Source organism: Maniola jurtina, chromosome Z (genome assembly GCF_905333055.1).
Source record: "Maniola jurtina chromosome Z, ilManJurt1.1, whole genome shotgun sequence".
Taxonomy (NCBI): domain Eukaryota; kingdom Metazoa; phylum Arthropoda; class Insecta; order Lepidoptera; family Nymphalidae; genus Maniola; species Maniola jurtina.
The window spans coordinates 14,295,254-14,322,321 of NC_060058.1; the positions used below are offsets into that span (position 1 = coordinate 14,295,254).

Here is a 27,068-nt window from a genome sequence, read left to right on the forward strand (position 1 = left end):
TGAAGGAGTAACAAACATACACACACACACACACACACACATACAAACTTTCGCCTTTATAATATTAGTGTGATAGTGTGATTGCATTATTGCGACATATTACGAGTGTGTGCCTTTACAAAGTAATACATTATTCTTTGGATCGACATCTATTTTCTTTACAATGCATAAGTGGAACGCAACCTAATGTAAATACATTACATTGCCCATATTACATTCACCGTGAATCTAAATAAAACATACGACCTTTCAACACTTCATTCAAACAATCTTTACGCTAATTTTGATTACAGATCCAAAAAAATGATATGGAAAATTTTATTGCATATCATCAATATTTGAAATATAATATAATATTAGAAATCAATAACCATATATTATTGTCAGAACATTTAGTTAATAACTGTAATATAATTTTAACCAACTCAACATACTTACACAGTGTACTTACTTTCTTAAAGTAAAATAAATGTGGGCGCCTTAAGCAAAAACAATGAACGAGTGTAAATAGACTCTATTTTCTATAAACTACGCCTTACTTAATTAGAGGAATGACTTTTGTAGTGATTGTTGTTGTTTCTTGTTTCTTTAATAAATTAATTAATTGTGTTCATACTCATGGAGCATTTAACAGGGGGCTTTCCGTCACTCGCTCTAGAAACGTAAGTAGTTTGGTTTTCATTTGAAAATTAACACTCAATTTCGATGTAATTTTGTAGACACGTTCTATAGTTTGCCAGATTTCCGTAAAAATTGCTAATTTTAAAGTTAAACGGGTTTAAGGATTTGTATGTAAATTATTGACACCGTGTAACTTTGGAACTGAATATTTAAATTTAAATTTTGAAAAGTATAGATATCGATAGTAGTTACTAAAACGTATCTACGAAATTCCGTTGAATTTGATTCATTCAAATGAGGCTACTTACTACGTTTGCATTGACGCCTATAATAGATAGACCCCTTTTAACGTTTATTGTTACCGTCGTAGCGTCCACATTTGACTGATAACCTACTCCACATTATATTCGTAATATAACTCATTGTTAAAAATAAATTGAGCATGTAATTGTAAATCCCCAATCAATATTTTGATAAACACATTAAAATATTTTACTCTGTTTTTATTACGTAAATCAATATTTCAATAATTTATAATTTCAACACTCTATCTCTGAAAGTACCTATGAGTTAATCGTCATTGTCCAATCCGATCAACTCAGCTTGCAATCGTCCTTTCGTGCGACAGCAGGCGGTGAGGCAGAGTATTCTGAGTGCGAGTCTAAACTGAGGACTTAGAGATAAAAGAATGACAATTTTCCAGAACGAATTTAATATACCCAGCCAAACAACACCGAAATGCAACATAGGAATTTTTAACTCCTGACCAGTAAAATATTCATAAAACCGAACTCCGGCGTACGGGGCCCAGCTTAGCCAAAACGCGGTGACGAGCACGAAGCTCATCCAATGGCTAGGGTTGGATAGGTTCTCGGCCAGCGCTGTCGCGTACTCCTTATCGTGGATCGGTGCTCCGCTATGCAGTTTTCTCTTCATCGAGAATATATAGAAGTAGTTGTACACTATAGAAATAACGCTCGGTCCTAGTACTAGGATAGCTAATGTCGCCGTATAAGCGTATGTCGTACCCCAATCCAACATGCAAATGAGCGTTTCCTTGTCGAAGTTGGCTTCTTTTTTGTAGCCGAGTAACGGAGGACAACAGAGCATAGCAGCGGAAATCCAGGTGAACACCATCCAACATTGGCTTCGCGTTCGCGTTTGAACCTAAATCAATGTAATGAAGTAGTTAGTGCTCATCATACAAATTTTGCAGACTAGTGCAAAATAAATTGACTACCACGACAATAATTTACCTAATTATGTATTTTAATGCAATATAATTAACCGATTAAAAGAAATGATATGATAAACTATAAACTAATGTTACTAAAATTCAAACATAATTCGCAAACGTTTAAAAAAAATCTTGTCGTGATAATTCTTTTAATTTAGTGAAGTAAGTAACTTGATAACTTACTCACGTTCGTTTTTATATAAAAAGGCTACGGTATAAAATCCCCGCAGGCTTCGGCTCAAGTATAATCCTCAGAACATTTTGTATGTTATGTTGTTAAATTGCGCTAATAGGTTTTCTATCCGTGTATTCGTATTCGTTTGTATCAGATGTATGTTTAACACGTACCTATATGAGTAAGTATTCGGTCTGACAGGTTTCATATGAGGGATTGGGATCACACCAAACATTGCCGCAAAGGAACAAACTAGGTAGGTACCTAATAAAAGTATCAGTTGCTGCCTAGATGAAAGTCAATACATCTTTCAAAATGTAACTTTATTTTAAACATACCCATAAGGTACACTTAAATTTATCTTTGTACTTACGTATATACGAAAATTAAAGAAAACCGTAAGATACGTACCTTCTTGATGATTAGGTACATTGTTTACTTTGGTAAAGCTCCAAGTCAGATCTACGAAATTAAGTCATGATTAAGTTTCGACACCTCCCACGTAAGTTGTTGTATCCCCAAAACTACAACTTTTCAGTAGAGCGTTTTAAAGATATAAATTGAAATTAAAGCTCCATTTTTCAATATATTTTTGTGAAATTCGGTATTTAGTTATAGTTTACAGTACTTTAACATATTCTGAAAGATAATTCATAGAAATACTTCACATTTCTGAGATTTTGTTCATACAACATTTTACGGCGTGTTTCATCTTTGTAAAATGTTGTATAAGATACTTACAACAAATTACGCTGGAAAAAACGGGTTGAGTGTCATCGTATGTGTTAAATACAACAGTGTACATCGTTTAAAATTAAAAAAAAATGTAGTATGTGTAGTCCGATTCATCATTTCCAACCAATGGAAGTCCACTACTGGACATAGGTCTCTTGTAGGGACTTCTATATGCCACGACCTGAATCCAGTGGCTCCTTGTGACTCGTTTGATGTCGTCTGTGCACCTAGTGGGAGTCTGTCAACGCTGCGCCTTACAGTGCGAGGTTCCAGCACCTTGGGACCTCAACGTCTATGGGTCCTTCGAATTATGTGCCCCGGCCATTTACACTTCAGCTTCGCAACCCATTTATGCCGGTTACTCTGATTTTCCTACCGATATCCACATTCCAGATTCGATCACGCAGAGAAACTTCAAATATAGCTCTCTAATTGTCCACTTAGTGACTCTGAACTTTCTTATGAATTCCATTATAATATGTGACCATATTATCTCGGATCCATAATATGTCATCACTGGTAAAACGCACTGTTCGAAGACTAATTTAGTTTCCGTACGCTGCCGCCGAGTCGGATTCGTTGGCTGACCTGTTTCTTGAAATTGCACTTACCTACCTGGTCCAGGTACCTGTTCCAGGCTCACACTTTTCTATAATTTCGAGTGCAGAGCCCTCAACGATTACTGGGTGGGCCGAGACATAAGATATAGACACAATTTTCGTCTTACTCATGTTCATTTTCAGGCCCATCTGTTGTGAAACTTTGCAAAGGTCATTGAGCTGTAAATGTAGAAACTGGGAAACTTAATGAGGTTTCCCAGAGTTTCTGCGATAGTGACTATGTCATCGACAAATCGAAGGTGAATTTCTTTTGATGTTAATGTCAAGTTCATTCCAATCCAAGCTTAAACATAAGGACGTCTTCCAAAGCAGTGGTAAAGAGTTTCAGAGAATTACGTCTCAATGTGCACCCTGTCACTGCAATTGGACTGGCCTAGTCTGGTCCTATATGTCGACTGACATGGTGTTTTCGTACAGGATTCTATTTCAGCATTTGTATGAACAGGCAGTTGTTTCAGCATCTCAATAGCGACCTTAATACAGCCCCAGTTTCCACCAAATCAAAAACTTTCTCATAGTTTACAAACGCTTAGCAAAGTGGCAGATTATTATAATAGCCTTCAGTTATATTATGCATAACATGTCGCAGCTTATGAATGTGACCAATAGTGCTTAAGCTTTTTCAGAATCAAGCTTGTTAGGGATCCTGAAAGTCATCGAACTTATTATTGTGACGATTCATAATGACTTACAATAACAACAGCTTATAGACATGGCTTAGCAGCGAGATGAGTCTATGACTCTTCTTGAGTAATGTTTGTAACTTTGAAATTTCGTTATGCAATCAACTAGATTAATTTGAATATAAGATTCACTAACCTTTTGTGCCCACATTGCAACAAATAAACCATTACTTATTATTTATTACGGCATTATCGCCATGACGGGATTGAAAATCCCTTGGAAAAAGATTGGAAAATCGCTGAAAGACCTTAAGTACTGGTTTGCCACCCGCTTTCAGGAATTCTACTGTGATTCTGATATCACCGAGCGAATTTTTATCCTTGAGTTGTTTGAGAGCCATACTTATCTCGTATAAACTGGCATCTGGGATATCTTGGGTATAGTGTCCCGTCAATTTAGCTCTGGGATCTTTAGCCAAATCTTCAACAAGTCTTTGTATTGTATTCTGTTGTATTGTGTATAACTGTCCATAGAACTTCTCCACTTATTTCAAGAGCTCAAGTTTAGCTGAAATGAGGTGTTGTCATTTTTTTGTCGTATCAGCATGCCCTGTTTAGCAGACAGATCTTTCGTGAATACTTTTGAGTTCCTCTTCCGCTCTATGGTATCTTTAAAACGAAATTAAAGATCCATAAATCACGTGTTTGTACAATAGAGATCTGCCAGTAGGAAGGTGCATCTGCTGAAGACTACAGTATCATTTCTGGCCTTTTTCTGGCCATGAGCTTTAAAATCATAAAAAATATTTGTTATTTTTGGACGATAGGCCGTAAAGAAATTGGACTCCACCACCTGGCAGGTTCTACCAACCTATTTATTGGAAAGGTAGGCTCTGAAATTATATATCGTAGTAGTGATTTTTTTGTTAATTATATAGTAACCTAGTGGTATGATGAGCCGATTAGTTATTTTATTGACTATCATGAGTTTACGTCGCCATCAAACTAAATTTTAACTTAGTTTTATTGTATACAATGTCGTATGTAAGAAAGAAAACAATGTCATAGCAACGTAAAATATAGCATGTAATCATACAACAAAATTTTGAGAAATAAATGCCGAAGTAAAATGTTGTATGTATCACTTAACACAAAATTTATTATAATTCTGCAACGTAAACGGTTGTATGTCATCATACAATACTGTTTTTGGGTGTCCTCAACGACGTAAATTGTTGTATGTAATCTATACAATAGTTTAGCTTGGCATCACTATTAAATTACTAAAATACGATAATGAAATAAAAAAATGTAAACACAACCGTGACATATCAGTGTCTTGAGTTACAAACATTTCATCTGAAGTCCGGCGTGATCTGTTGTATCTGTTACATACGAGGCGCAAACGTGCGACTTCACCCCACATAAAACGTTGTAAAGGTCAATATGATATTTTACGTCATCCTCGTTTGAAACATACAACATTATACGCCTCATAAGTACTTTAAAAAACAACATTTTTAGGATTTTTTTTAATTGAACATATAAAATACATAAAAATAGACATTGTTATGTAAAAAACGCAAAATGGCAATTTTGTGGCTTACAACAACTTACGTGGGAGGTGTCGGTTTAATATTTTCATTTAAAGTAACAAATGACTGATTCAAATTGCAGGCTCACCAATTATTATTTAAATTTGTCAATACCAAATCTATGCCTAATAAGACCAAACCAAAGCAGGTCATGAAACAAAGAACAGTCAGTAAATAGGTCTAAATATGGGTATCGTAATAGAGTATTAATAATTTGTTCCTTAATAGAAACGATAAAGTGACGGGCTAACTGAATTTAGGTAATCTACTCACGCTAAAGATGATAATGAAGAGCTCAAAAAGCAACGTAATTCAAACGAGAATTTTCAACTGCTTTGTATAAATTATGTCACCAGATAACTGTGCAAGTATTATAATCTGAGCCGCTGGATTCTGGCGGCGCTGCCAGACCGTGGCGTTATGTCCAGCCGTGGGCGTCTATCGGTTGACGACTATGATTTTATTTTATTTTATTTTATTTTATTTTATTTAATAGGAAGCCAACGGTATACAAAGAAAAGTAATTATGACGACTTATATAAACTTAGGACTATCAATGTATACTCACTTACAGGCTAACTCAACATGCTTAATCTAAAACTTCTAAATAGTAAAACTATGATAATTAGGTATCGTAGATTTTACAGAACGTTCCCAATTTTTCTCTTTATAATACCGCTTGATTTGTTATATATAGGCTAACGATATTTACAATTATCCAGTGACATATCAAAGCGATTACTTTACGCTGAATTGTTCGAAACAAATCTAATTTTAGTGGAAACTAAACTAATTTTAAGAATACTTTTGAATTAGTTTAATCTCCACTTTTACATTTGTTTCGAACGTCTTAGCGTCAGTCTCATCCTTAGGAATCATGAACCTCATAACCTGGGCCACTTAAATTCGAATAATTTTTCCATATTACGTGTTTTACCAATTGTCTCTTCATCATTTAATGACTTTATTTTTCGTTTATCGTAATAGTATGAAGCAACGGATACGTTTATTATTCTACACCGCAATTCAATATAGCTGCGAGGCGTAACATTACTTCAAGATCTGTTGTTAGCAAAATGCAATGCTACGGATACGCTGTAGGCAATTTCATGCGTCCTATCAAAAAGTATCGCAAAATTCGATTCAGCCGCATATTTGCTGAAAGTGTAATTAGCTGTTACGGATATACTTTTATCGTAAGGAAATCGAGCTTAACTAAGTTAAAATTGAAAATAAAACGTGATTAAAAATAAAGTAAATTTTTGTGCTGGTTGTGCTTATTGTGACATTCTGGCTCTAAATGACCTTAATCTTAAAAATCATCTCTAATTCTAATAAGTAGAAAGTATATTAAATATTCACTTCATGCTACGCTAGTAAGAGTAAAATTAATAAAATCATGAGTCTATTTAGAATTATTATAATTACATGCAAAAGGAAAATGCAGTGTTCATGACAATTACATCCGATTTCTCCATCAATTGAGCCAATATGTTTGTGATTATAATCCCACTATGATAATTTAATCAATTTTACAAATACTTAACTGTCGATTTATCGACAGTTTATAATGAAAATGTAGGTATATTTTTATTATGAAATGGGAAAAATATGTTGCGTAACTTAATTTTGTGTTATGTCTTTTGTAAACGTACACAAAAAGGATGTAAAGCTTTTAGCAACTAAACTATTGTACAAGAAAAACAAAACTAACAACACTTCAAATGGATAAGATTCCAAGCTATTTAAATAGAAGAAATATTAATAAAAACTAAATAAGAGAAATACTTAGATAAGTATGTTGGATTACCAAAAGTTTGATATTTATTATTTATTTAAAGCTGGTTTTGATGGAGACCTGATGTTAAGCGCCCTGAACAAGCTCCTGAAGTCAGTAGAACCAGAGCATCCAGATTGTGAAGGAGGAAGAATAATATAGAAATTGATAACTACCGTCGCACTGACCGTCTCATATCGGAGAGGTTTCCGGACGGCAAGGTACCGGTCGACCGAGATCCACATGAAGGTGTATACTGAGACGGACCACAGAGTCACTTCTATGTAGCCGGCCAGGCGGCACATGAGATCTCCGAACATCCAGCGGCCGGTGATGGCGGGGTACACGGAGAGGGGCACGACGAACAGCCCGCACAGCAAATCCGCCACGGCCAGAGACAGCAAGTAGTAGTTGATCACCTCGTGGGACAAGCCTACAGACAAAACAATCCCTAAGACAAAGGAGCTTCTCAAACTCCATCTAAATAAAACTTATAATATATACCCATTATATTTTTTAAATTGCATATGGCATTTACTGAGTTGTTCGAAACAAATGCAAAAGTTTAAGTAGAGGTAAAACTAATTTAATAACTAGAATTCTATGAAGTCTCGTGTTAAATTATTAGTTTAACCGCCATTTTTGAATTTCATTCGAGCAACTCGGCGTTAATTCTCTCAGCTGATGCTCTACTTTTTCATAAATAACTAATCATGGAATTGATAGGCAACCTAGCGGTGTATTATCTAGCATATATATTCTTTATCACGATTAAATAACAGATGAGGGTAGATATTTCTAATACCGGATAATACAATATGAGCGAAGAGAATACAATTATTTTCTGAAAGCGCGGTTCTCTCCCGTTATTTTTCTCAATAAATAATTAACCTAGTTTACACTATTTCGCTCATCTCTTTATTGTTATTACTCTACTTTTTACTTCTAACGTAAAATAACAATGCAATAAACAAACAAAGAAAGGATACAAAAAATGGCCTTTTAAGTAGCGCTTTTTCCAGACAGTCTTAAGATTGGGAAAACGCAAGGAAAACAGACTGCAGGCGGTGCAAAATAATCAAGAGCATACTTTGTTGTTCAGGTAATCGGATTTAACGTTTGATCCCAACTAAGTAAAGTATACACGCACGGTGGCTTCGGCAGCGCAGTAACCAACTACCGTAGTTACGCGGAACACGTGAGTGTGTAAACCGATTTAAGTTGACCAACTAAAATAGCCTCGTGAGAACTCGCCTTAACTAATAAGAATAACTTTCATCATTATCAAGTTGTACACCGATAGACGTCCACTCCTGGACATAGGACATAAGAACATAAGGACTTCCACAGCCACGGTTTTGTGCCGTCTGAAACCAGCGGCTCCCTGCGATTTGACTTGCTTCTATGTTGGCATTCTAGTACCTTGAGGCCCAACTTCTATCAGCTTTTCGAACTAAGTGGTCTGTCCATTGCCACTTCAGCTTCTCAACAAGTTGAACTATGATGGTTACTCTGGTTGTCTTACGAATCTTAAGAATACCTTTGAAGTTGAGAAAAGACGCGATGATGAGGAGGTTAGAGACTACGATGGCAATGCCCATGACGGCGATGATCGCGGCCTGTGTCAGGGACTCGAAGGTGGCGAGTGGGCTGTCCGCCACACTCACCTCACCCCCACCCGCGCCGCGCGAGCCGAGCATTCGGGCTGGCATTGCTGAGCTGAAAAAGAACAAAATTGAGCTTAAAAGCCGATTCACACGCGCGCACGTACACGTGACACTTGCTTGTGACGCGCGTGAATCCGTAGACATAACTGCACGCATTACGTCTACGTGAACGTTCACGCCACGCAAGCGGAATGCCATGTCTCATACAGTTCCATACGTAACAACGCAATGCTACGCGCTACGTCTACGCTTACGCGACGCATACGCGGCCTGTGTGGCCGGTGGCTTAAGTCTTGTATTATCGCCTTCTAAACCTTCAGAAAACTGACATTAGTCATTGATTTTTTTAATCATCAAATGCACAAGCTCATGCTTGATAACAATCACACCTAATCAGCAGTAATAATACTCCGCAATATGGGGTGATACGTTTACCTAGAAGATGCGTGTTCGCTGTTCAAAAAAAATACCCGGTACATATTTTTAATTACATGTTAGGTAACCCTTAACTACGATCAAACTTATTAGTGATATTGCAATGAGCAGATGAAAGCAGGCAAACTTGTTAAATAAATGGCATGGCAGTTTAAACGCGCAATCGAAACAAAACTTGTACCTGATTAGTCGAAAATTAGACAGTTTACCTTTGCTATTATATTTCAAAGTTAACAAAATTTAGAAAAATTCAAAAATAATACAAAATATTATAAACACATAGTATATTTAAAAATATATACAAAATATTACAAATACATATTATGTTTAATGCTTCAGCTGTACCTACTCATCGCCCCTTCGTAGAATGCAGCGTTATATTTCAGTAGAGACGTGTACTTGACCTATGGCCTCTTAGCTATTTAGGTCAATGGGTAGAACGTCGTGAAATTATGTAATTTGTCGAATATTTGCTTAATATTCACAAAGAATTCCCGATATTTGTAATAACACAAACAATGGCTAATGTAAGCACAGACTAGTTCTTCGAGCATTTCGGGAAAAAGAAAATTTTGGATGAAAATTTTGAATTATAAACAAGTTTATTTAACTCTAATGTTTTTTTATGAAATTTGGTAGAAATAGCTTTCATTACGGAGACTGATATAGGCTATTTTTAACCCCCGACCCAAAAAGAGGGCTGTTATAAGTTTGACGTGTGTATCTGTCTGTGGCATCGTAGCTCCTAAACTAATAAACCGATTTTAATTTAGTTTTTTTTGTTTGAAAGGTGGATTGATCGAGAGTGTTCTTAGCTATAATCCAAGAAAATCGGTTCAGCCGTTTGAGAGTTATCAGCTCTTTTCTAGTTACTGTAATCTTCACTTGTCGGGGGTGTTATACATTTTTAATTTACACTTGTTTAATTTGAATATAAATTTACTTACCGTTAATTTTCGGAAAATGCTACGAAGGAATTGTGCTCGTCCATCTCATAACAGCTTCGCCATACTGTACCTGCGAAATAATGAAAATGCTCAATATATTGTCCGAGCTACACGTCTGGCTTTACACTGATTAGCCAATGTCAAGTTTGAGTTATTTACAAGTTAGGGAAACTATACATTCTAGGTCAACGGGTACTTCCCGTCGACCTAGAATCATGAAATTTGGTAGGTAGGTAGGTCTTATAGCACAAGTACAGGAATATATCTAAAAACCGCGAATTTGTGGTCACACCATTTTAAAAAAATTAAAATGTGTTTATGTGATAAGATAACTATACCAAGTGGGATATCATATGAAATAGCTTTACCTGTACATCCGAAAACGGATTTTCATTTATTTTTATGTATAAAAGCTTTTGATTTATCGCGCAAAATGGAAAAAATACCCTAGTACAGAACCCTCAGTGCGCGAGTCTGACTCGCACTTGGCCGGTTTTTTTGAAAACTGCATTATATTTTCACAAATACTTCGCTGCTCTTTAAATCTTCTGTGCAAAACTCATTACATAGCGTAGTGGGAATATTTAGTTTTTAACTAGGTCATGTGTGTAGAGAAGACAGCTTTTCCTCAATTGGCCTACTTTAGACGTCGCTGTACGTGCAGCAAACTAATTAACTCAACGTTTCATAGCTATTAGCTGCTCCGACACTCGCTGCTAACAAACATTGTTTGGTTCTCATTTGCATATTAAGAGGGCTCTCTCCGTCACTCGTTTCATACAATCGTAGTTCCAATTTCATTTGAATATTAAGCAACCAAAGTCCATGAAATTTTGCACACATATTCTAGAAACTAATATCTATGTCTGTGGTTTTTCAGATTTCTGTTAAAATATTCGGTTTCAAAGTTACGCGGTCTTAAAAATTTTCATACAAATCTTTGAGCCCCTGTAATTTTAAAACTACATATTTTTAGAAAAATCTAAAACACCACAGACACAGATATTAGTTTCTAGAATATGTCTGCAAAATTTCATGGACTTTGGTTGCTTAATATTCAAATGAAATTGGAACTACGATTGTATGAAACGAGTGACGGAGAGAGCCCTGTTAACAATCAAACTCGATGTAATTTGTAGACATGTTTCAGAAACTAAGCTACTAGTAGAACTTAAATCTATATCGTATCAATATCTGTGGTTTGCTAGATTTCCGTAAAAATAGCTACTGGTAGTTACATTGGACTTGTATGTAAATTATTGAAACCGTGTAATTTTAAAACTGAACGCTGATTTTAATGGAAATGTGGGAAACCACAGACATAGATGTAGTACGCGACTAGGTTGAGATGGCAATCGGAGTATGAGACGAGGTGTGAGCTCCGCATACCCGCACGTCACCCGCGCTATCCCGCACCAGCGCGGGGGCTGTGCGGGTGTGCTGGGCGTCCCCTCGACCATCATCATCATCTCGACCTGTCGCTTCTTATATCTATTGCACACGAATTTTGTTCCCATGACTATCACACTATAATATTATAAAGGAGAACGTTTGTATGTGTGTGTGTGTGTGTGTGTGTGTGTGTGTGTGTGTGTGTGTGTGTGTGTGTGTGTGTGTGTGTGTATGTTTGTTACTCCTTCACGCAAAAACTACTGGACGGATTGGCCTGAAATTTAGAATGGAGATAGTTTATACCCTGGATTAGTACCGGAAAATCAAAGAGTTCCCACCTTTTTTAAAAACCTACATCCACGCGTATCCTACATCCTAGTATTACATGAATGTGAATTACGGGTTTACAATTACTCAAGCATAATGCTGCAGAGTTCCCGATGCCCACTTAAATGTGAGAGCTTAGGGTATATTGATTGTCTTACCAAGTATAGCTTTTATCATTAAACTTCGAGTTTCAGGTCTACAATCGTGATGTATATCAGATTATAGGGAAATAGTTGGCATTCTTTGATAGAGCATTTCTTGATTTATGAAATGAACTAGCTAATATCCGCGGCTTTGTCTGCGTGGACTACACAAATTTCCCCCCTAGGGGTTGCAAATTGAAAATTCAACCCCCTAGGGGGTTGATGTCTACGTCATAATAGCTGTATGTAGGTGAAATTTAAGCGCGATCCGTCTAGTAGTTTTACCTGTGCGTTGAGAAATTAGTCCTTTTATTATATTTTCGTTTTATATATTTAGTTAAAATAAAGTTTTTAACCCCCGACCCAAAAAGAGGGAAGTTATAAGTTAGACGTGTGTATCTGTCTGTGGCATCGTAGCTCCTAAACCAATGAACCGATTTTAATTTAGTTTTCTTGTTTGAAAGTTTGCTTGATCGAGAGTGTTCTGAGCTATAATACAAGAAAATCGGTTCAGCCGTTTGAAAGTTACCAGCTCTTTTCTAGTTACATTAACCTTTTCTTGTTTTGTGTTATAAATTTTTTATTTACACTTGTATAGATTTAGAAGCTACATTATTGGTATTAAACTAAAGGTCGCTCAGCGCGCTATGGAGCGAGCTATGTTGGGTATCACACTCAGGGATAAAATCCGGAACGAGGAAATTCGCAGAAGAACAAAAGCGACCGACATAGCTCAAAGGATTAGCAAGCTGAAGTGGCAATGGGCAGGCCATGTCTGTCGCAGAACCGACGGCCGTTGGGGCAGACGTGTTCTGGAGTGGAGACCGCGTACCGGTAAGCGCAGTGTGGGACGACCTCCTGCCCGCTGGACCGATGACCTGAAGAAGGTGGCGGGGAGCGGGTGGATGAGGAAGGCGGAGGACCGTGTTTGGTGGCGCGCTCTTGGAAAGGCCTATGTCCAGCAGTGGACGCATACAGGCTGATGGATGGATTATTGGTATTGAAAACTAAATGAAAATATTCGTAAGTGAATGTTACAGGGCGGGCACAGGTACATTATATTCGTAGTCTACATTTTCGTCGGTAGTCGCGGCCCTCCCATAATGATATTGATCCAACACGGGGAAAGGAAATTTCGTGACTCGAAAACATTTCAATTCAACCCTTATTCGCAGAGAAAAATTACTGTACAAAATAAAGTCGTAATCAGTATTCTGTTTAAACATATTCATGAATATAGCTGCTAAACTTTTTATTTTTCATGATTTACAGTATTTAAAGAATCCAGCATATTTTTATAAATGCGAAATTGTTTGTTTGTTAGTTTGTCCTTCAATAACGTCACAACAGAGCAATGGGTCAACGTGATTTTTTGGCCAATTATTGCTATATTTAGGGATAACTACACTAATGTATCAAGTAACGAATTATTATGACTAAGCAATTTTTTTAAGGTATTAAAAAATTAATCATTCACATTTTTTAAAGAACATCATAAGAACAGGTAGTACTTTGGTTTTATTTTCATAAGCCTGATGCACGAAGCCACGGTCAATCATTTAATCATTTAGTTATTATAAAGGCGAAAGTTTGTATGTGTGTGTGTGTGTGTGTGAGTGTGTGTGTGTATGTTTGTTACTCCTTCACGCAAAAACCACTTGACGGATTTGGCTGAAATTCGGAATGGAGATAGATAATATCCTGGATTAGCACATAGGCTACTTTTTATCCCGGAAAATCAAAGAGTTCCCACGGGATTTCGAAAAACCTAAATCCACGCGGGCGAAGTCGCGGGCGTCAGCTAGTTCCCAATAAAGAGAAAGTACGAGTACCTATTCGTATTACCTACACATACAGCAAAGTAGGCGTACGCATATAATTTAAAAAAAATTAAACTTTTGAAATTCCTAATTTTATCTTCCTGTGTGGAAGAACATCTTCGCTCTTACCGAGTGATCTGATTGTTATAAAGTTTAACCATAAATTTTAGCATTATTTTCCGGATTTAATAACTCTTTCTGAAGGACTACAATCATCACAAGAGACAAAATTTGCAAAATTCATATACTTTATTTATATATGTATATTGTATATATATTGTTAACATTGAATTGATGCCTTCCAAGTGCGATACCTATTTAATGTACACAAATCGCTTAACAGTACAGAGATTGCTAACAAGTATTATGCTTGAAAAAGTAATATTACAGTTTTTACTAGAAATGTTATGTATAATACAGACTTATATTCGTTTTCTACATCAAAATGTCTGTACAGAAAGAAAAACTGATCATCTAATCAAGATTAATAGCTCCAGTTCAGCTCAATAAGCTTGGTTTACAAAAATGAGATTTGACATCATCGTAACATTAATAAGTAACTCACATTATTATTATATCCATCCTATATGAAAGGATTTTTAAAATTTCACTGAAAGAAATCGGGGCGGGTGAGCTAGCATTAAAATATAAAGAGAGCCTGCAAAGCTCCAGAGCGTTTTATTCAAAGTGCGCTGTGGTTGGGAGTACATCGTATCTCTCCTGGAACGTTTTCATTATTCAACACAGTACACAGTACTACATAGATACGTGTACATATATTGCCTACTTAATTTACTTCGCACATGAGACTGAGTCTAAAATTTATGTTTTTGATCATAATGGTACAATTACAGTAAAGTTTCAACAGCTTTCATTCAGTTTTTGGCTCATCCTCTAAAATTTTATTTCCTGCAATTACACTGTTATTTTAGATCGTCTCTGGTCTAGTCTAATGAGCGGCTTCGGTGGCTTGTTACCACCCTACCAGCAAAACCATGCCACCATGCGATTACAAATAATGAAAAAACTGAAAAGCCTGTGTGAGCTCTACAGTGTGCTACGCGTCGTAGAAGGGCTACGAATTTGTCGATTATGTAACATGTTTGCTACATTCTTGTTAAAATGTTACAAAACAAAGTCCCTCCAACTTTGTCTATGTACGCGATAATCTCATAAATTCAAATTCAAATTCAAATTATTTTTATTCAATTAAACTTTTACAAGAATAAACCGAAAGATGTACCATAAACCGAAGAATGGCTCGATCCAACGTATTCTTTTAATACTTTACTATTATTTTTTTATTATTGTTTATCGTTAAACTACATACAATCTATAGGTAAACCTTAAATTTGCTAAGTAATTAATGCATAACATACATACAAGCGATTAAAATCTATTATTATTATATAAATTTAAACTTACTTATTATACTTCGTACCCTAAACCTAACTCGTGGTCATTATCTAGCAAGCATAGATATGCTAGCAAGTAATAAACTACACTTTTTAGGTTAGGCCTAGCGCAAGCAATCTGTGACCAACTTTATAATCAATCAATAATTAATATTTTATTAGTAATTATTACTTATTATTGTTTTTGAAATCAAGTCGGATAATGCCGATATTTATTATACAGATAGATAGACAGATATTTATTTGAAAAGCGCTCACTTATTGGCATTGTCGTATTTTTGTTATGTGCACCACAAAATTAAATTAATGTGCAAATAAATATAAAACTGAACATTCGCATAGCTAAAATATCCATATACATTCGCTTTAGGAACTAAATATACACTTACGGTCGAAGTGAATAATAATATTAACCAATCCTATCTGTAATCTCTCGCTAAGTTTCCTACTCTATGTTTTTATTTCTATAAGTAATCAAATTATCTTTTTGGACAAACAACAATGATACTGTAACACACTGATATAATAGGATAGGATACGATTTCATTTTCGCCATTAGTTAATTAAGTACAACAAGCGATTTTAAATCCAAAGCTACTTTGGCTACAATAATTAAAAACAGGGAAAAATTGAGAGGAGCTGACTTTGAACCTTTATAATCATAATGTTAAAAATGAAAGTTGATTTTAACAGGGCACTCTCCGTCACTCGTTTCATACAATCGTAGTTCCAATTTCATTTGAATATTAACAGGGCTCTCTCCGTCACTTACTCCATACAATCGTAGTTCCCATTTCATTTGAATATTAAGCAACCAAAGTCCATGAAATTTTGCAGACATAGTCTAGAAACTAATATCTGTGTCTGTGGTGTTTTAGATTTTTCTAAAAATATGTAGTTTTAAAATTACAGGGGCTCAAAGATTTGTATTTTTCGTTAAAAAAAGGCCCAACTTTGTGCTCGTTTTTCTAGACAACGAAGCAATTTAATGAAATTTGGAAAAACCACAGACCTAGAAAATTTAATGAATATTATGTAGTAAAAAAATTATCGTTATATATTTTATATTGTTATAATTATGTGGGAACTACGAAAACCAGAAATTACACCCAGAAATCTTGAAAATTTTGTGCTGTCTCGATTTGTGCAAGCGGGGTGGTGAAGTGCGGGGGACGACACGTGAAACTGACAGAAACTGACAGTCTAAACACACGGGCCACATTTAGACTGCACCCGACTCCAAACTTGTCGATAGGTCTAACTAAATACACTGGTACATTTCAACTTGCGTTAGACGTATGCGTTACCTACTCAGACGTTGCCTGTAGATAAAAATATGTCTCATGTTTGCTGGCAATAGCGCATGCATCAAACCCTGCAAGTTGCAACTCTCTTGCAACCTATTCCTCACGCAATACGCACAGCTTTAATATTATAATTTTTGACAATGTATACTATATGTAATGCCATATCACAGGTCACTCTCTGATTTATTGCTAACAATTTACTTCCAAATCAATTCCAAATGCAAAGAAATCTAAGTGTGTTGAATTCACACTGCGCAATACCAGGACCTTAAATGACATAAATTCATTGATAAATAATCATATGTTGAAAATAAAGGAGAACCCCGTGTTTCTCGGTATAACGTTAGATGCAAAGCTTCTATGGAACGTTTACTTGGTATAGATACCTTCAATATCAATTAATAATCGACACTTTTTAAATCCCATTAGCTTTAGTAGTTAGGTCCCCTGCAACATCAGGATTGAGGAATTGGAATCCAAATTTTTTATTGAACAATGTCGCAAACTTTCTTTATCGATTAAAAAACTACCTAAAATTACGCAGTTAGGTTACCTGCCAAATTTCATGGTTTTGAGTCAACGGGAAGTACCCTAGAGGTTTTCTTGACACACACGACAGACAGACAGATAGACAACAAAGTGATCCTATAAGAGTTCCGTTTTTCATTTTGAGGTACGGAACCCTAGAAAACGTAGGAACGGCATTCCGAACCAGTGGTAAATTTTTCTGACCATCCAAAAACACTTTGAAGTTTATCTAAAAGTTTACAGGAATAAAAATTTATCATTGTATTCCATTCCATTCCATTCCATTCTATTCCATTCTGTTCAAAGATAAATAGATAATAAAAATATTTGTCACCGAAACAATAATTTACGATACATCAACCAATATCAATTTTACTGATGACAATCTGACTATTACCAAAGTGAACGACTACTATAATATCTATTATATACGACTAACATAATATGTATTATAAATTGTGTGCCGTTTGCATTCTCACTAGGTTCTCATTAAGTTTGTTTTATTTGGTTAAACTTTCTGGCATTTATATTGTTATGACGTTTAATTGGCAAACAGTCTGTTTATTGGCTGAAACTCAAAAATTCAGCCAATCACAACAAAGAAAATATTGTAATAATGATTGATGCAGCTTTCTGTAATTGAAAACAAAATATTTGACATTAACTTGAATGTGACAGTGTTTTCCGAATAGGGTTGCCAGAGGCCCCGTATTTTACTGGTTACCCCGTATTTCAGGATACAGAAACCTGTAATTATGAAAATAAAATACGGGGCAAATAAAATTAAATATTTTTAGGGTTCCGTAACTCAAAAGCAAAAAAGAACTCTTATAGGATCACTTCGTTGTCTGTCAGTCTGTCAGTCTTTCCGTCTGTCCGTCTGTCCATCTGTCCTTCTATCCGTCTGTCATGTGTTCATGAACAAATATTAGTATTTTCAATTTTCAAAGTAAGATAACTACATATATCAAGTGGGTTATCATAAGAAAGGGCTTTACCTGTTCATTCTAAAACAGATTTTTATTTATTTTATACATATTTTTTTAATGCATAACAGTTTTTGATTTCTTGAGTAAAATGTCGGAAAAAATACCCGAATACGGAACCCTCGGTGCGTGGGTCTGACTCGAACTTGGCCAGTTTTTTACAAATTCAGCAGGAGCTGGCTGGCGAAATCAAACACTGACGTTATTTCCAGTAGAAAGAATATTTTCCTTTTGCGGCAATGCGTAGCCGAAACCCACTCGATATTGATCATGGTCGTAGCCAAGGCGGCGGGGCTTGGTTTGAGGATATAAGCTTTTTTTAATACAAGTTAGCCCGTGACTTTAATCTTTTCTAGTGGTAAGTGATGATGCAGTCTAATTTCTTGCCCGTTAGGGCCATACTAACCATATAACTAGCCATGACCGAAGCCTCCCACCAGACCAGAAATTTAGAAATGGCGACTGCGCCTGGGAAGCCGTCAAAAACCTAAGCCTAAAATAATACTTACACTATATTTCTTGCATTTGCTTACCAATTTTTTTTTTTGGAAATATATCAAACATTTCGCGCTCACTTCACTCGCGCTTTGAATTTCTATTACTTGGTGTAAACCTCGCAATTTCGTTTGCATGAATTTAGATTTTTAAAAATTCCGTGGGGGATTTTCCGGGCTAAAAAGCCGCCAAAAAAAAATGTCTGGAATGCAAGTTACCTCTGAATAGTAAGTACCAAAATTTTTGTAAAGAAGATGGGCCGTGAAAGGGTAACAAATAGATAGGCAAAAAGATATACTGTCGTATTCGTAATATTAGTATGGATAGGAAGCTTTAAAAATAAAATCTTGCTATGGCTAAACTCGTTTCCCTTTCACTTTAATTTTTTCTGTATTGAACCAAAAACACTTACGCTCACTGCGCTCGCGCTTTTTTATTGTTGTATTTTATCTCACTGTCAAATTGAAAGGCGAAATTCCACTAACCAGGTAATTAGCCCATAAAGTTGAGCGAATGTTTTTTTCCTCATGACAGGATTCATTTCCGGCCCTGATAAAACCTCTCCCGCAATCGATTCCTGGCTACGGCCATAGTATTGATACTGTGAAGGTGGAATTACAAATTAAATGTAATTTTAAGTTAAATTGAAAAGATTGTATGCATGAAATGTATAACATTTTGCTTTACAAAACTAAGAATTTTTAACAGCTATTTAAATAAATAAATCTTTTATTTAAAACCACATTGCAAACACGGTTCACCAATCAAGACACGGCAACATACAGAGAAAAAATACAAAACAAACAAATTACAAATAAACTGAAATATCTAAATAGGCTTTCCATGCATTTCAGAGAGAACCACCGCCTATTTCTTCAAATACTTCAAATTTTCAAATATCTTCAAATATAAACCCCGTATTTTTGATGGTGGTAGCCTGTAAATCAAAAAGAGGCAGGTGGCAACCCTACTACTTCCTAGACAGAATGAAAAATTGTTTTCATTACTCGGTATGCCTACTGCCATAGTGTGACAGAAAGTGTGACGGTAGTTTTGACCTCTGATTGGCCGACTCTCTTTCACTATTTGCTAAAATTGATGATTGCAACAACAATTTTTTCTTTTTTGTAATCGAAGACAGAACACGGACGTCAAACAGGTTGACTAATTGCAATCACTTCTGACCGGCTAACATTGTTCCGCTAGTGGCTCAAACTCACTGTCGCAGCAAGAACATGGTAAATTCAGCCAATCACAGCAATTTGAATTGGTCATCACAAATGTACCGATCTAGGAACCGAGAATGCACGAACCAGGGCAGATAGAGATAAGAACAATAATATCATACGTAGGAAATCGACGGGGGATCGTTGACAACGATAGCCTGCAACCAAAGTCCATGAAATTTTGCAGACAAATTCTAGAAACTAATATCTGTGTCTGTGGTGTTTTAGATTTTTCTAAAAATATGTAGTTTTAAAATTACAGGGGTTCAAAGATTTGTATGAAAATTTTTAAGACCGCGTAACTTTGAAACCGAATATTTTAACAGAAATCTGGAAAACCACAGACATAGATATTAGTTTCTAGAATATGTCTGCGAAATTTCATGGACTTTGGTTGCTTAATATTCAAATGAAATTGGAACTACGATTGTATCAAACGAGTGACGGAGAGAGCCCTCTTAAATGTAAATATGATTTTAAAAATTCTATTCAGTAATATCTCACCTAACATAAAAATTGACAAGTTTGAACTGCGAAATTCTATGGGAATCCGATTTTTCTTCATCGGTAATTAGATTTCAGTAAAATCAAACATTTTTAACAAATAATATATCTACGAGAGTTGAGCTAAGTTTCTAAAGTGTTTGCTCATATCTTGCCAGCCCCGACTGCAAAATGGTCATCCTTGAAAATACTGGTCAAATTCTTGTTTTTGCTTGTTTTACACAGGCGTAAAAGAGACTGAAAATGTCTCACTCACTGTTCTGCCGCCATTTTGCTTGGTTTGAGGTAAATCTGCGCAAGTACCGGTGACCCAAGGCCAAATGAATACAATGTATCATAGTAATATCGACCATCTACAACAATTTTTTAATTTTTATTTACATGTACCTACCTAAGTTTATCCTATAAAAAACTCCTATGTTGATGTGAATAAAAGTACCTTTTGTTACTAAAATGACTTGGAATTATTTTACCTGATTAAATAGTGTTTAAATTTTTAATTTCTTTATGTAATGAACCAGAATAATTTCAGTATTATAAGGTTGACTAACAATTTGCCACATCAGGACCTGGAGGGATGTGTAAGGTGACTCAATCAATATAAGACGAAAGAAAATTCAAAACTCAAATCTATATTTATATTATAAAGAGGAAACCTTTGTATTTTTGTATGTTTGTATTGAATAGGCTCAAAAACTACTGGACCGATTTCAAAATTTCTTTAACCATTACTTACTATATTTTATCCCGGAAAATAGGATTTTTCGTGGTAGTGTCCACCCGTACGAAGCCGGGGCGGGTCGCTAGTATATTATATAATGATACATATCGTTTACTAGCTGGTGCCCGCGAAATTGTCCACGTGGATTAGGTTTTTTAAAATCCAGTCAGAATTCTTTGAAGTTCCAGAATAAGTAGCCTATGCCACTCTCCAAGTCTTTAATTAACTACATCCATGGAAAAAATCAGGTTGCTCTATTGCTCTGATGAATGATTGAAAGGCAAGCCAACAATAATGATGGTGCAAAAGAAAGGCTCGGAAATACGTTTTTACAAAAAAAAAATATGTGCGGAAAAAATCACACGCCTGCGAAAAGAGCAGGTGAAAATGTTTTTATATTTTTAAACAAGAATTCACCTCGCACCGTTTTAAAAACATGACCTAAAAAGCGAGCGAAATATTTTTATGCCACTTTTCTAGCGTAAATTTGGAGCCAGGCGTTATAGGTAACCTATTCAGTACTATCATGTCCTTACTCAGTGCACCATGGTTACTAGTACATTTGAACTCTGACACATTTTGTTCTCAAGAACGCGATAAACGTTCAACGTAGCTATTCCGTCCACGAGGGATTTTAAGTGTGATTTCTAAGAATGTTTTACAATTTAATAGGCGTACGTGATCTCTTTCTTAAGGAAATGATACCTATTATGATTTCACGCCTTTAATATACCTATTACGCCTGTACCTTCTATCGGAGGGAGAACAGGAAAGTTTCAACATTGCAAATAAACTTAATGCGTTGTTTATACTAAATTTTTATAGTAGAGGTCTAAAAAGGTATGTGTATTTTGACTTATCCTAGTTCTAATTATCATCTAAAACTTTCCTATTTAGTGTTTACTCGAAAATACCCATAAATCTTAGTAATAGACAAAATTTAAGTACTAGTTAAGTACCTATTAAATATTTTCTAATCTTCTAAACTAGGCACTAACTTATGCACGGATTTTTAAAATTCCTTGGGAACTTTTTCATTTTATGGAATGAAGGTAACCTATAAAAGCCTGGCGAGTGACTCTCCAGGTCTTTTAAAATATCCATGCAAAAAATCACTTGCTCTGGTGCGGCGTGATTGGAGGACAAATCAACACAGTACCACACTTCTACCTTTATAATATGGGCATAGTAATTAAATATATTCTACAATTACCACACATATTCCTAAGAAGATAATTAATAAATTAACGCAAAAAGCATTATGAGTACAACACACCGAACACTCGCAGTAAGATAGCGAAAGCTTAGGATCGCTTGGAAAAATGACGTACCACGTCGCGTCGTTTGAAAGCGGGTAAAAGAGGCGAGGTGGCCTCTAGTAAGGGTAGGTTGTTATTCTGCGGGGGGAAGCGCGCGCCGTACGTCCAGGAGTCAAGGTCGACCTCAGCGCCTCCGATGGCGACCGCGCGCTCCAAGGTCGACCCCGCGCCCCTGCACCCCGATCGATACCACATTACCAACACACACTCCCTACCATCCTGTCTGTTAATGTCCAGAGCTGCACCCTTTTCTAACCGGTACTAAACAAATCGATACCATTTAAAATTAAAGGGCAATGTCCTTAACAACTGTTTAACGCGTCCCATCAAAGAAACGAAGAGTGGGACACTAATCATTTTCTCTCAATTGCACACTATAGCTATTTATGCTCACATGTATCTGAGTACTGCATGCAAAAAAAATTATTAAGTTGTCAGGATTTTCATAATAACAAAACTCTTGATTTTTGTTATTATTCCCGTTGTTATTTTGAGTTTTGGATATTTAATTATACATATATATATTTTTTTTAAAGAATATTAGCCATGTTAAATGTCTAATATTCCCCTTTCCTCTCCAACTAAGCGTCAGGCTTGTGCTAGGAGTAGGTACGACAATAGTGCAACGGGCGGGGTTTGATCCGTCGACCTTTCGGTTTTCAGTCCACTCCTTTACCGGTTGAGCTATTGAGGCTTCATTTTGCTATTGTGTTTTATTAATTACTTGATTAGCCTTTGACCTTTGTCATCATTTTCACACCTCATAATATATCCCTTTAATTAATTATTAAAATCAGTTGGCTTATAAAGTATGTAGGAGAGAATGTAGAAAAGGGCATATCCCTCCCTATGTATTAAAACATAACCCTCCTTTTAAACTGCGCCAAAGTGTGGTAGATACTGTACTTTTTTATTATAAATCACGGGTACCACGATTAATTTGTATTGTCTAACTGCCGATATTTCAACTCAGTTGCATGATTCGTGGTCACAACGGGACTGCACGGGACGGGATGTCGCTAAACCACGAAATAAGCTTAAAATTATTGGTTTATAACTGTAAATTTTATTTAAAAAAATATTATGGACAATGAACACGAGTTAAAATGTTAAAATATTACTGAATACTTTTTTTGTCGACCATCCAATCTTTCCCTAGTGCCCCCAATTTCAGGTTCACTATTGGAATGCATTACACGTTTGCCAATAATGTACTGAATATTATTTATTCTTGGTTGAAAACCGGATATCATTACTTCTATAATGACTAACTTAAACTGAGGAGCAGAAAGTTGATTTTATTTCAATAATAATGATTGTACGGGTTGCTCCGGGTTTCCCGTCCAGTTAATAGGGGTCTCTCCGTCACTCGCTTCATACAAATGTAGTTCCAATTTCATTTGAATATTAAGCAATATTCGGTTTCAAAGTTACGCGGTCTTAAAAATTTTCATACAAATCTTTGAGCCCCTGTAATTTTAAAACTACATATTTTTAGAAAAATCTAAAACACCACAGACACAGATATTAGTTTCTAGAATATGTCTGCAAAATTTTATGGACTTTGGTTGCTTAATATTCAAATGAAATTGGAACTACGATTGTACGGGTTGCTCCGGGTTTCCCGTCCAGTTAAACGTCAAGTTGATAAAAAAACTATGGATATACGGTATGCGGAGGCTACATTATACGGTATGCGTTAAGATGTTAATAGTTCAGTTAAAAGTCATTAAAATTTAATAATAAATAATTATTTAATAATAAATAAGAACAATTATAGCAGAAAAACCACAAACAGGAATGTCTGCGGAGCCAATGTTCACGTAAAGAATATGATCGCATTTTCACATTACATACAACACGTGATTGTAAGGTCAGTCCCGTTGTATAGAAGAAAAATACTTAGTGAATACTTTATACCCTATCCGCGGAATAAACTTAGTATTGCTCTCTCTCTCTCTCTCTGTTACGTTATCCCATACAAATGATAGAGCCAAACAGAGAGAGCGCTATAGTAAGTTCATAGATAGGGGGATGAGCAGCTCTTCTGAGAAAACTTACTTGTAGCTTTTAGGCTTAAGTGGAAATCAGTCTATCTTCAAACTGAAGTGGTTTAAGATAGTCGAGAAAGTTATATACTTAAAATATTTTTTATCCTTTATTACTGAAAATCTAAAGGTCGAACGCGCTACAACAAACGGTACGGTACAGCTCTACCTATAACTATTGTATAATTAATCCCTTTAACCTCGGTGTAATCCGTTCAGCTTAAACCAAAGTTATACATACTATTGTAGCATTCTATATATTATATTTTACTCAAGCTCGGACAAATGGGATCAAGCCACTCACTTGAACTGCGATAAAAAAGTGTCAAGTGTATGGCGAATGGAAAAGTAAGTTGTAAAGACAAATGAAAGAAAGGAAAGTTTCACGTCGATCGACCTGATTTTTTGCATGGAGTGACACAGACTACTTCTTAACCCGGAAAATCAAAGAGTTCCCATGCAATTTTAAAACCTAAAAAACACGTGGATGTGTGGGCAATGGGCATCAGCTAGTTTGCTAATAAAATTTCATGTCGAAGTATTGATAAAGTCATAGTTACCCAATACTAACCTACTCGAGATTTCACATGATGTCAAACTTTACAAGATAAATTGTAAGTTTGCATATAATATAGGTATAATTGTAGTTTAATAAATATCACCAGGTAAGTATCACCATTGGTACCTATGTTTTTATACAACATAATGATATTTTCACGGCCTTAACTTCGAAGAAAAATTGAATAACCTGCAGGGGTTTTAGCAAGCAATTTTTTCTTAAGTGAATTTTCTTTATCCGCTTAGAAAGACACCGGGCGTGCAGCTACTGAATGTGATTTTATAAAAAAGTATGTACCTATATAGGAAACGCATATATGGAACGGAAGAAATCAAGACGTAATGTTATTCTGGTGTTAGCTATGGCGTTATAGACGCTTGCTTTTTTCTTTACCGTTCCTCGTTGAATTTTATCGTGATAAAAAAAATTGTCCGTTAAATAATATTTATTCAATTGATTGTGTTCTTACTGAACGTGTTTGGTAAATTTAAGTAATTTGGTTAATTTGGTAAATAAAATCTCATTTTTTGCGCAACGGATCAGCCTGGCTGTCCAACGCGGAAATGCAGCCAGTATTCTTGGCACCATTCCACGCGGGCATGATTTGTATAGTAATTAGATAAGGCTAGCTTTAAGTTTTATTGTAATATTTTCAATTAAAAAAAAAAAAAGATAAAATTATAAATATATAAAAAAAAATTAAGTAGTGTTTATTTTTATCGCATAGTACGCAACAATACATAATACACCGTACGAATAACGCGTACAAACTAAGAAAGCAAAATCGTTTTTGATATGTGGTGACGTCTTAACAACAAATATATTTTTGTTATTATATTTTAAATTCAAAATGCTTATTTAAAACATATTGAATCAAAATTTACTCGTATTTCTAGCTAGGACGACATAATATGGCGGCTACGATATCTGAGTCTTGACGAGTTTTTGTGAAAATTTCATCGAAGTCCGCGTAGTTAACATTTTACGTAATGGAGCAGTAAACAAAAATAAATTACAAACATTCATAGACTGCCAAAATAATAACCTTCCTTTTGGCTTTGCTTAGTCGAGTAAATAGGAATTTCTACTATTTTATTGAATTCTCCTATAAATACGTGAGTACTAAAAACATAAACGCACACAAAACTTTGATGTTCTAAAATAACACACAATACATAAATTACTATGTATTAAATAAAATCACTCAACAGAAAAACTTATGCAACACTGACTATTATATATTAATTAAATGTAAGAAAACTTTGAAATGCAGCTTTCTAAAGTTTTCCAACTAAGGTTTTTAAACTAAGCTTGTTAATCATCGCGAGTAAGCATATAACTTATATAAGTAAAGAAGATATAGGTTTGTTTTACTTTATAAAATATACAGAAAATTCGCTAAAGGTTTCCTTAAATTAAAAAAAATGTTTTTAAACTTGAGGAAAACTTAAAAAAAAAGTTTCAACTTAGTTCAGAGAATAGTGCGACTTACCTATGGTCGCCGTAGCGTGACGCACTTGATCTCGTGACGCAGTGTCCTGCTGAGGGGTAGCAAGCGCGCAATCGGTCTGGCGGTAACTACTGGTTCACTGCAGAGAGCGAAGGCAGTGGCAGCAGCGCGCGCACCCCGCGTTCGTCGCAACCATCCTATACTGCTCTCGCCATCGATTCACCGTTTAGCTGCTTCTTATGACTTAAACTACTGTCCATTTCACAAATCGGGTCAACTGTTAGCCATGCAACCATCAAAGCCTTGACATGAAAGTGGCTGGATTCTCCGCCGTAAACAAATAAAATGGAATTTTCAATTTTCCGCAAAAAAATAAAAAGACTTTTATTTTAACAG

The 27,068-nt window shown here is 35.5% G+C and overlaps 1 protein-coding gene across 2 annotated transcripts; it reads right to left on the bottom strand.

The window, feature by feature from the left end:
• Positions 1–712: 712 nt before the first annotated feature.
• Positions 713–26,799, bottom strand: LOC123880273 (G-protein coupled receptor 52). 2 transcript variants are annotated; one of them, XM_045928318.1, is made up of 5 exons: positions 26,715–26,799; positions 10,433–10,502; positions 8,924–9,102; positions 7,560–7,816; positions 713–1,788 (listed from the first exon to the last, which is right to left on the bottom strand). In XM_045928318.1, exons 3-5 carry the CDS (start codon positions 9,093–9,095, stop codon positions 1,192–1,194), a joined length of 1,026 nt encoding a protein of 341 aa, XP_045784274.1. In that variant the 5' UTR covers positions 9,096–9,102; positions 10,433–10,502; positions 26,715–26,799; the 3' UTR covers positions 713–1,191. The 2 variants fall into 2 exon arrangements, with proteins under 2 accessions (XP_045784274.1, XP_045784275.1); XM_045928319.1 differs by having other exon boundaries at positions 714–1,788; positions 7,572–7,816.
• Between the last annotated feature and the right edge of the window lie 269 nt (positions 26,800–27,068).

What these genes read in the sequence shown, in the direction of transcription:
- LOC123880273 (XM_045928318.1), bottom strand. Translation starts at nt 9,095, where the DNA reads ATGCCAGCCCGAATGCTCGGCTCGCGCGGCGCGGGTGGGGGTGAGGTG. An exon ending in GTCTTTTCTCAACTTCAAAG is followed by an intron (nt 7,817 to 8,923) that starts GTATTCTTAAGA and finishes TTTTGTCTGTAG; the next exon opens with GCTTGTCCCACGAGGTGATC. An exon ending in ATGAGACGGTCAGTGCGACG is followed by an intron (nt 1,789 to 7,559) that starts GTAGTTATCAAT and finishes ACATTGATTTAG; the next exon opens with GTTCAAACGCGAACGCGAAG.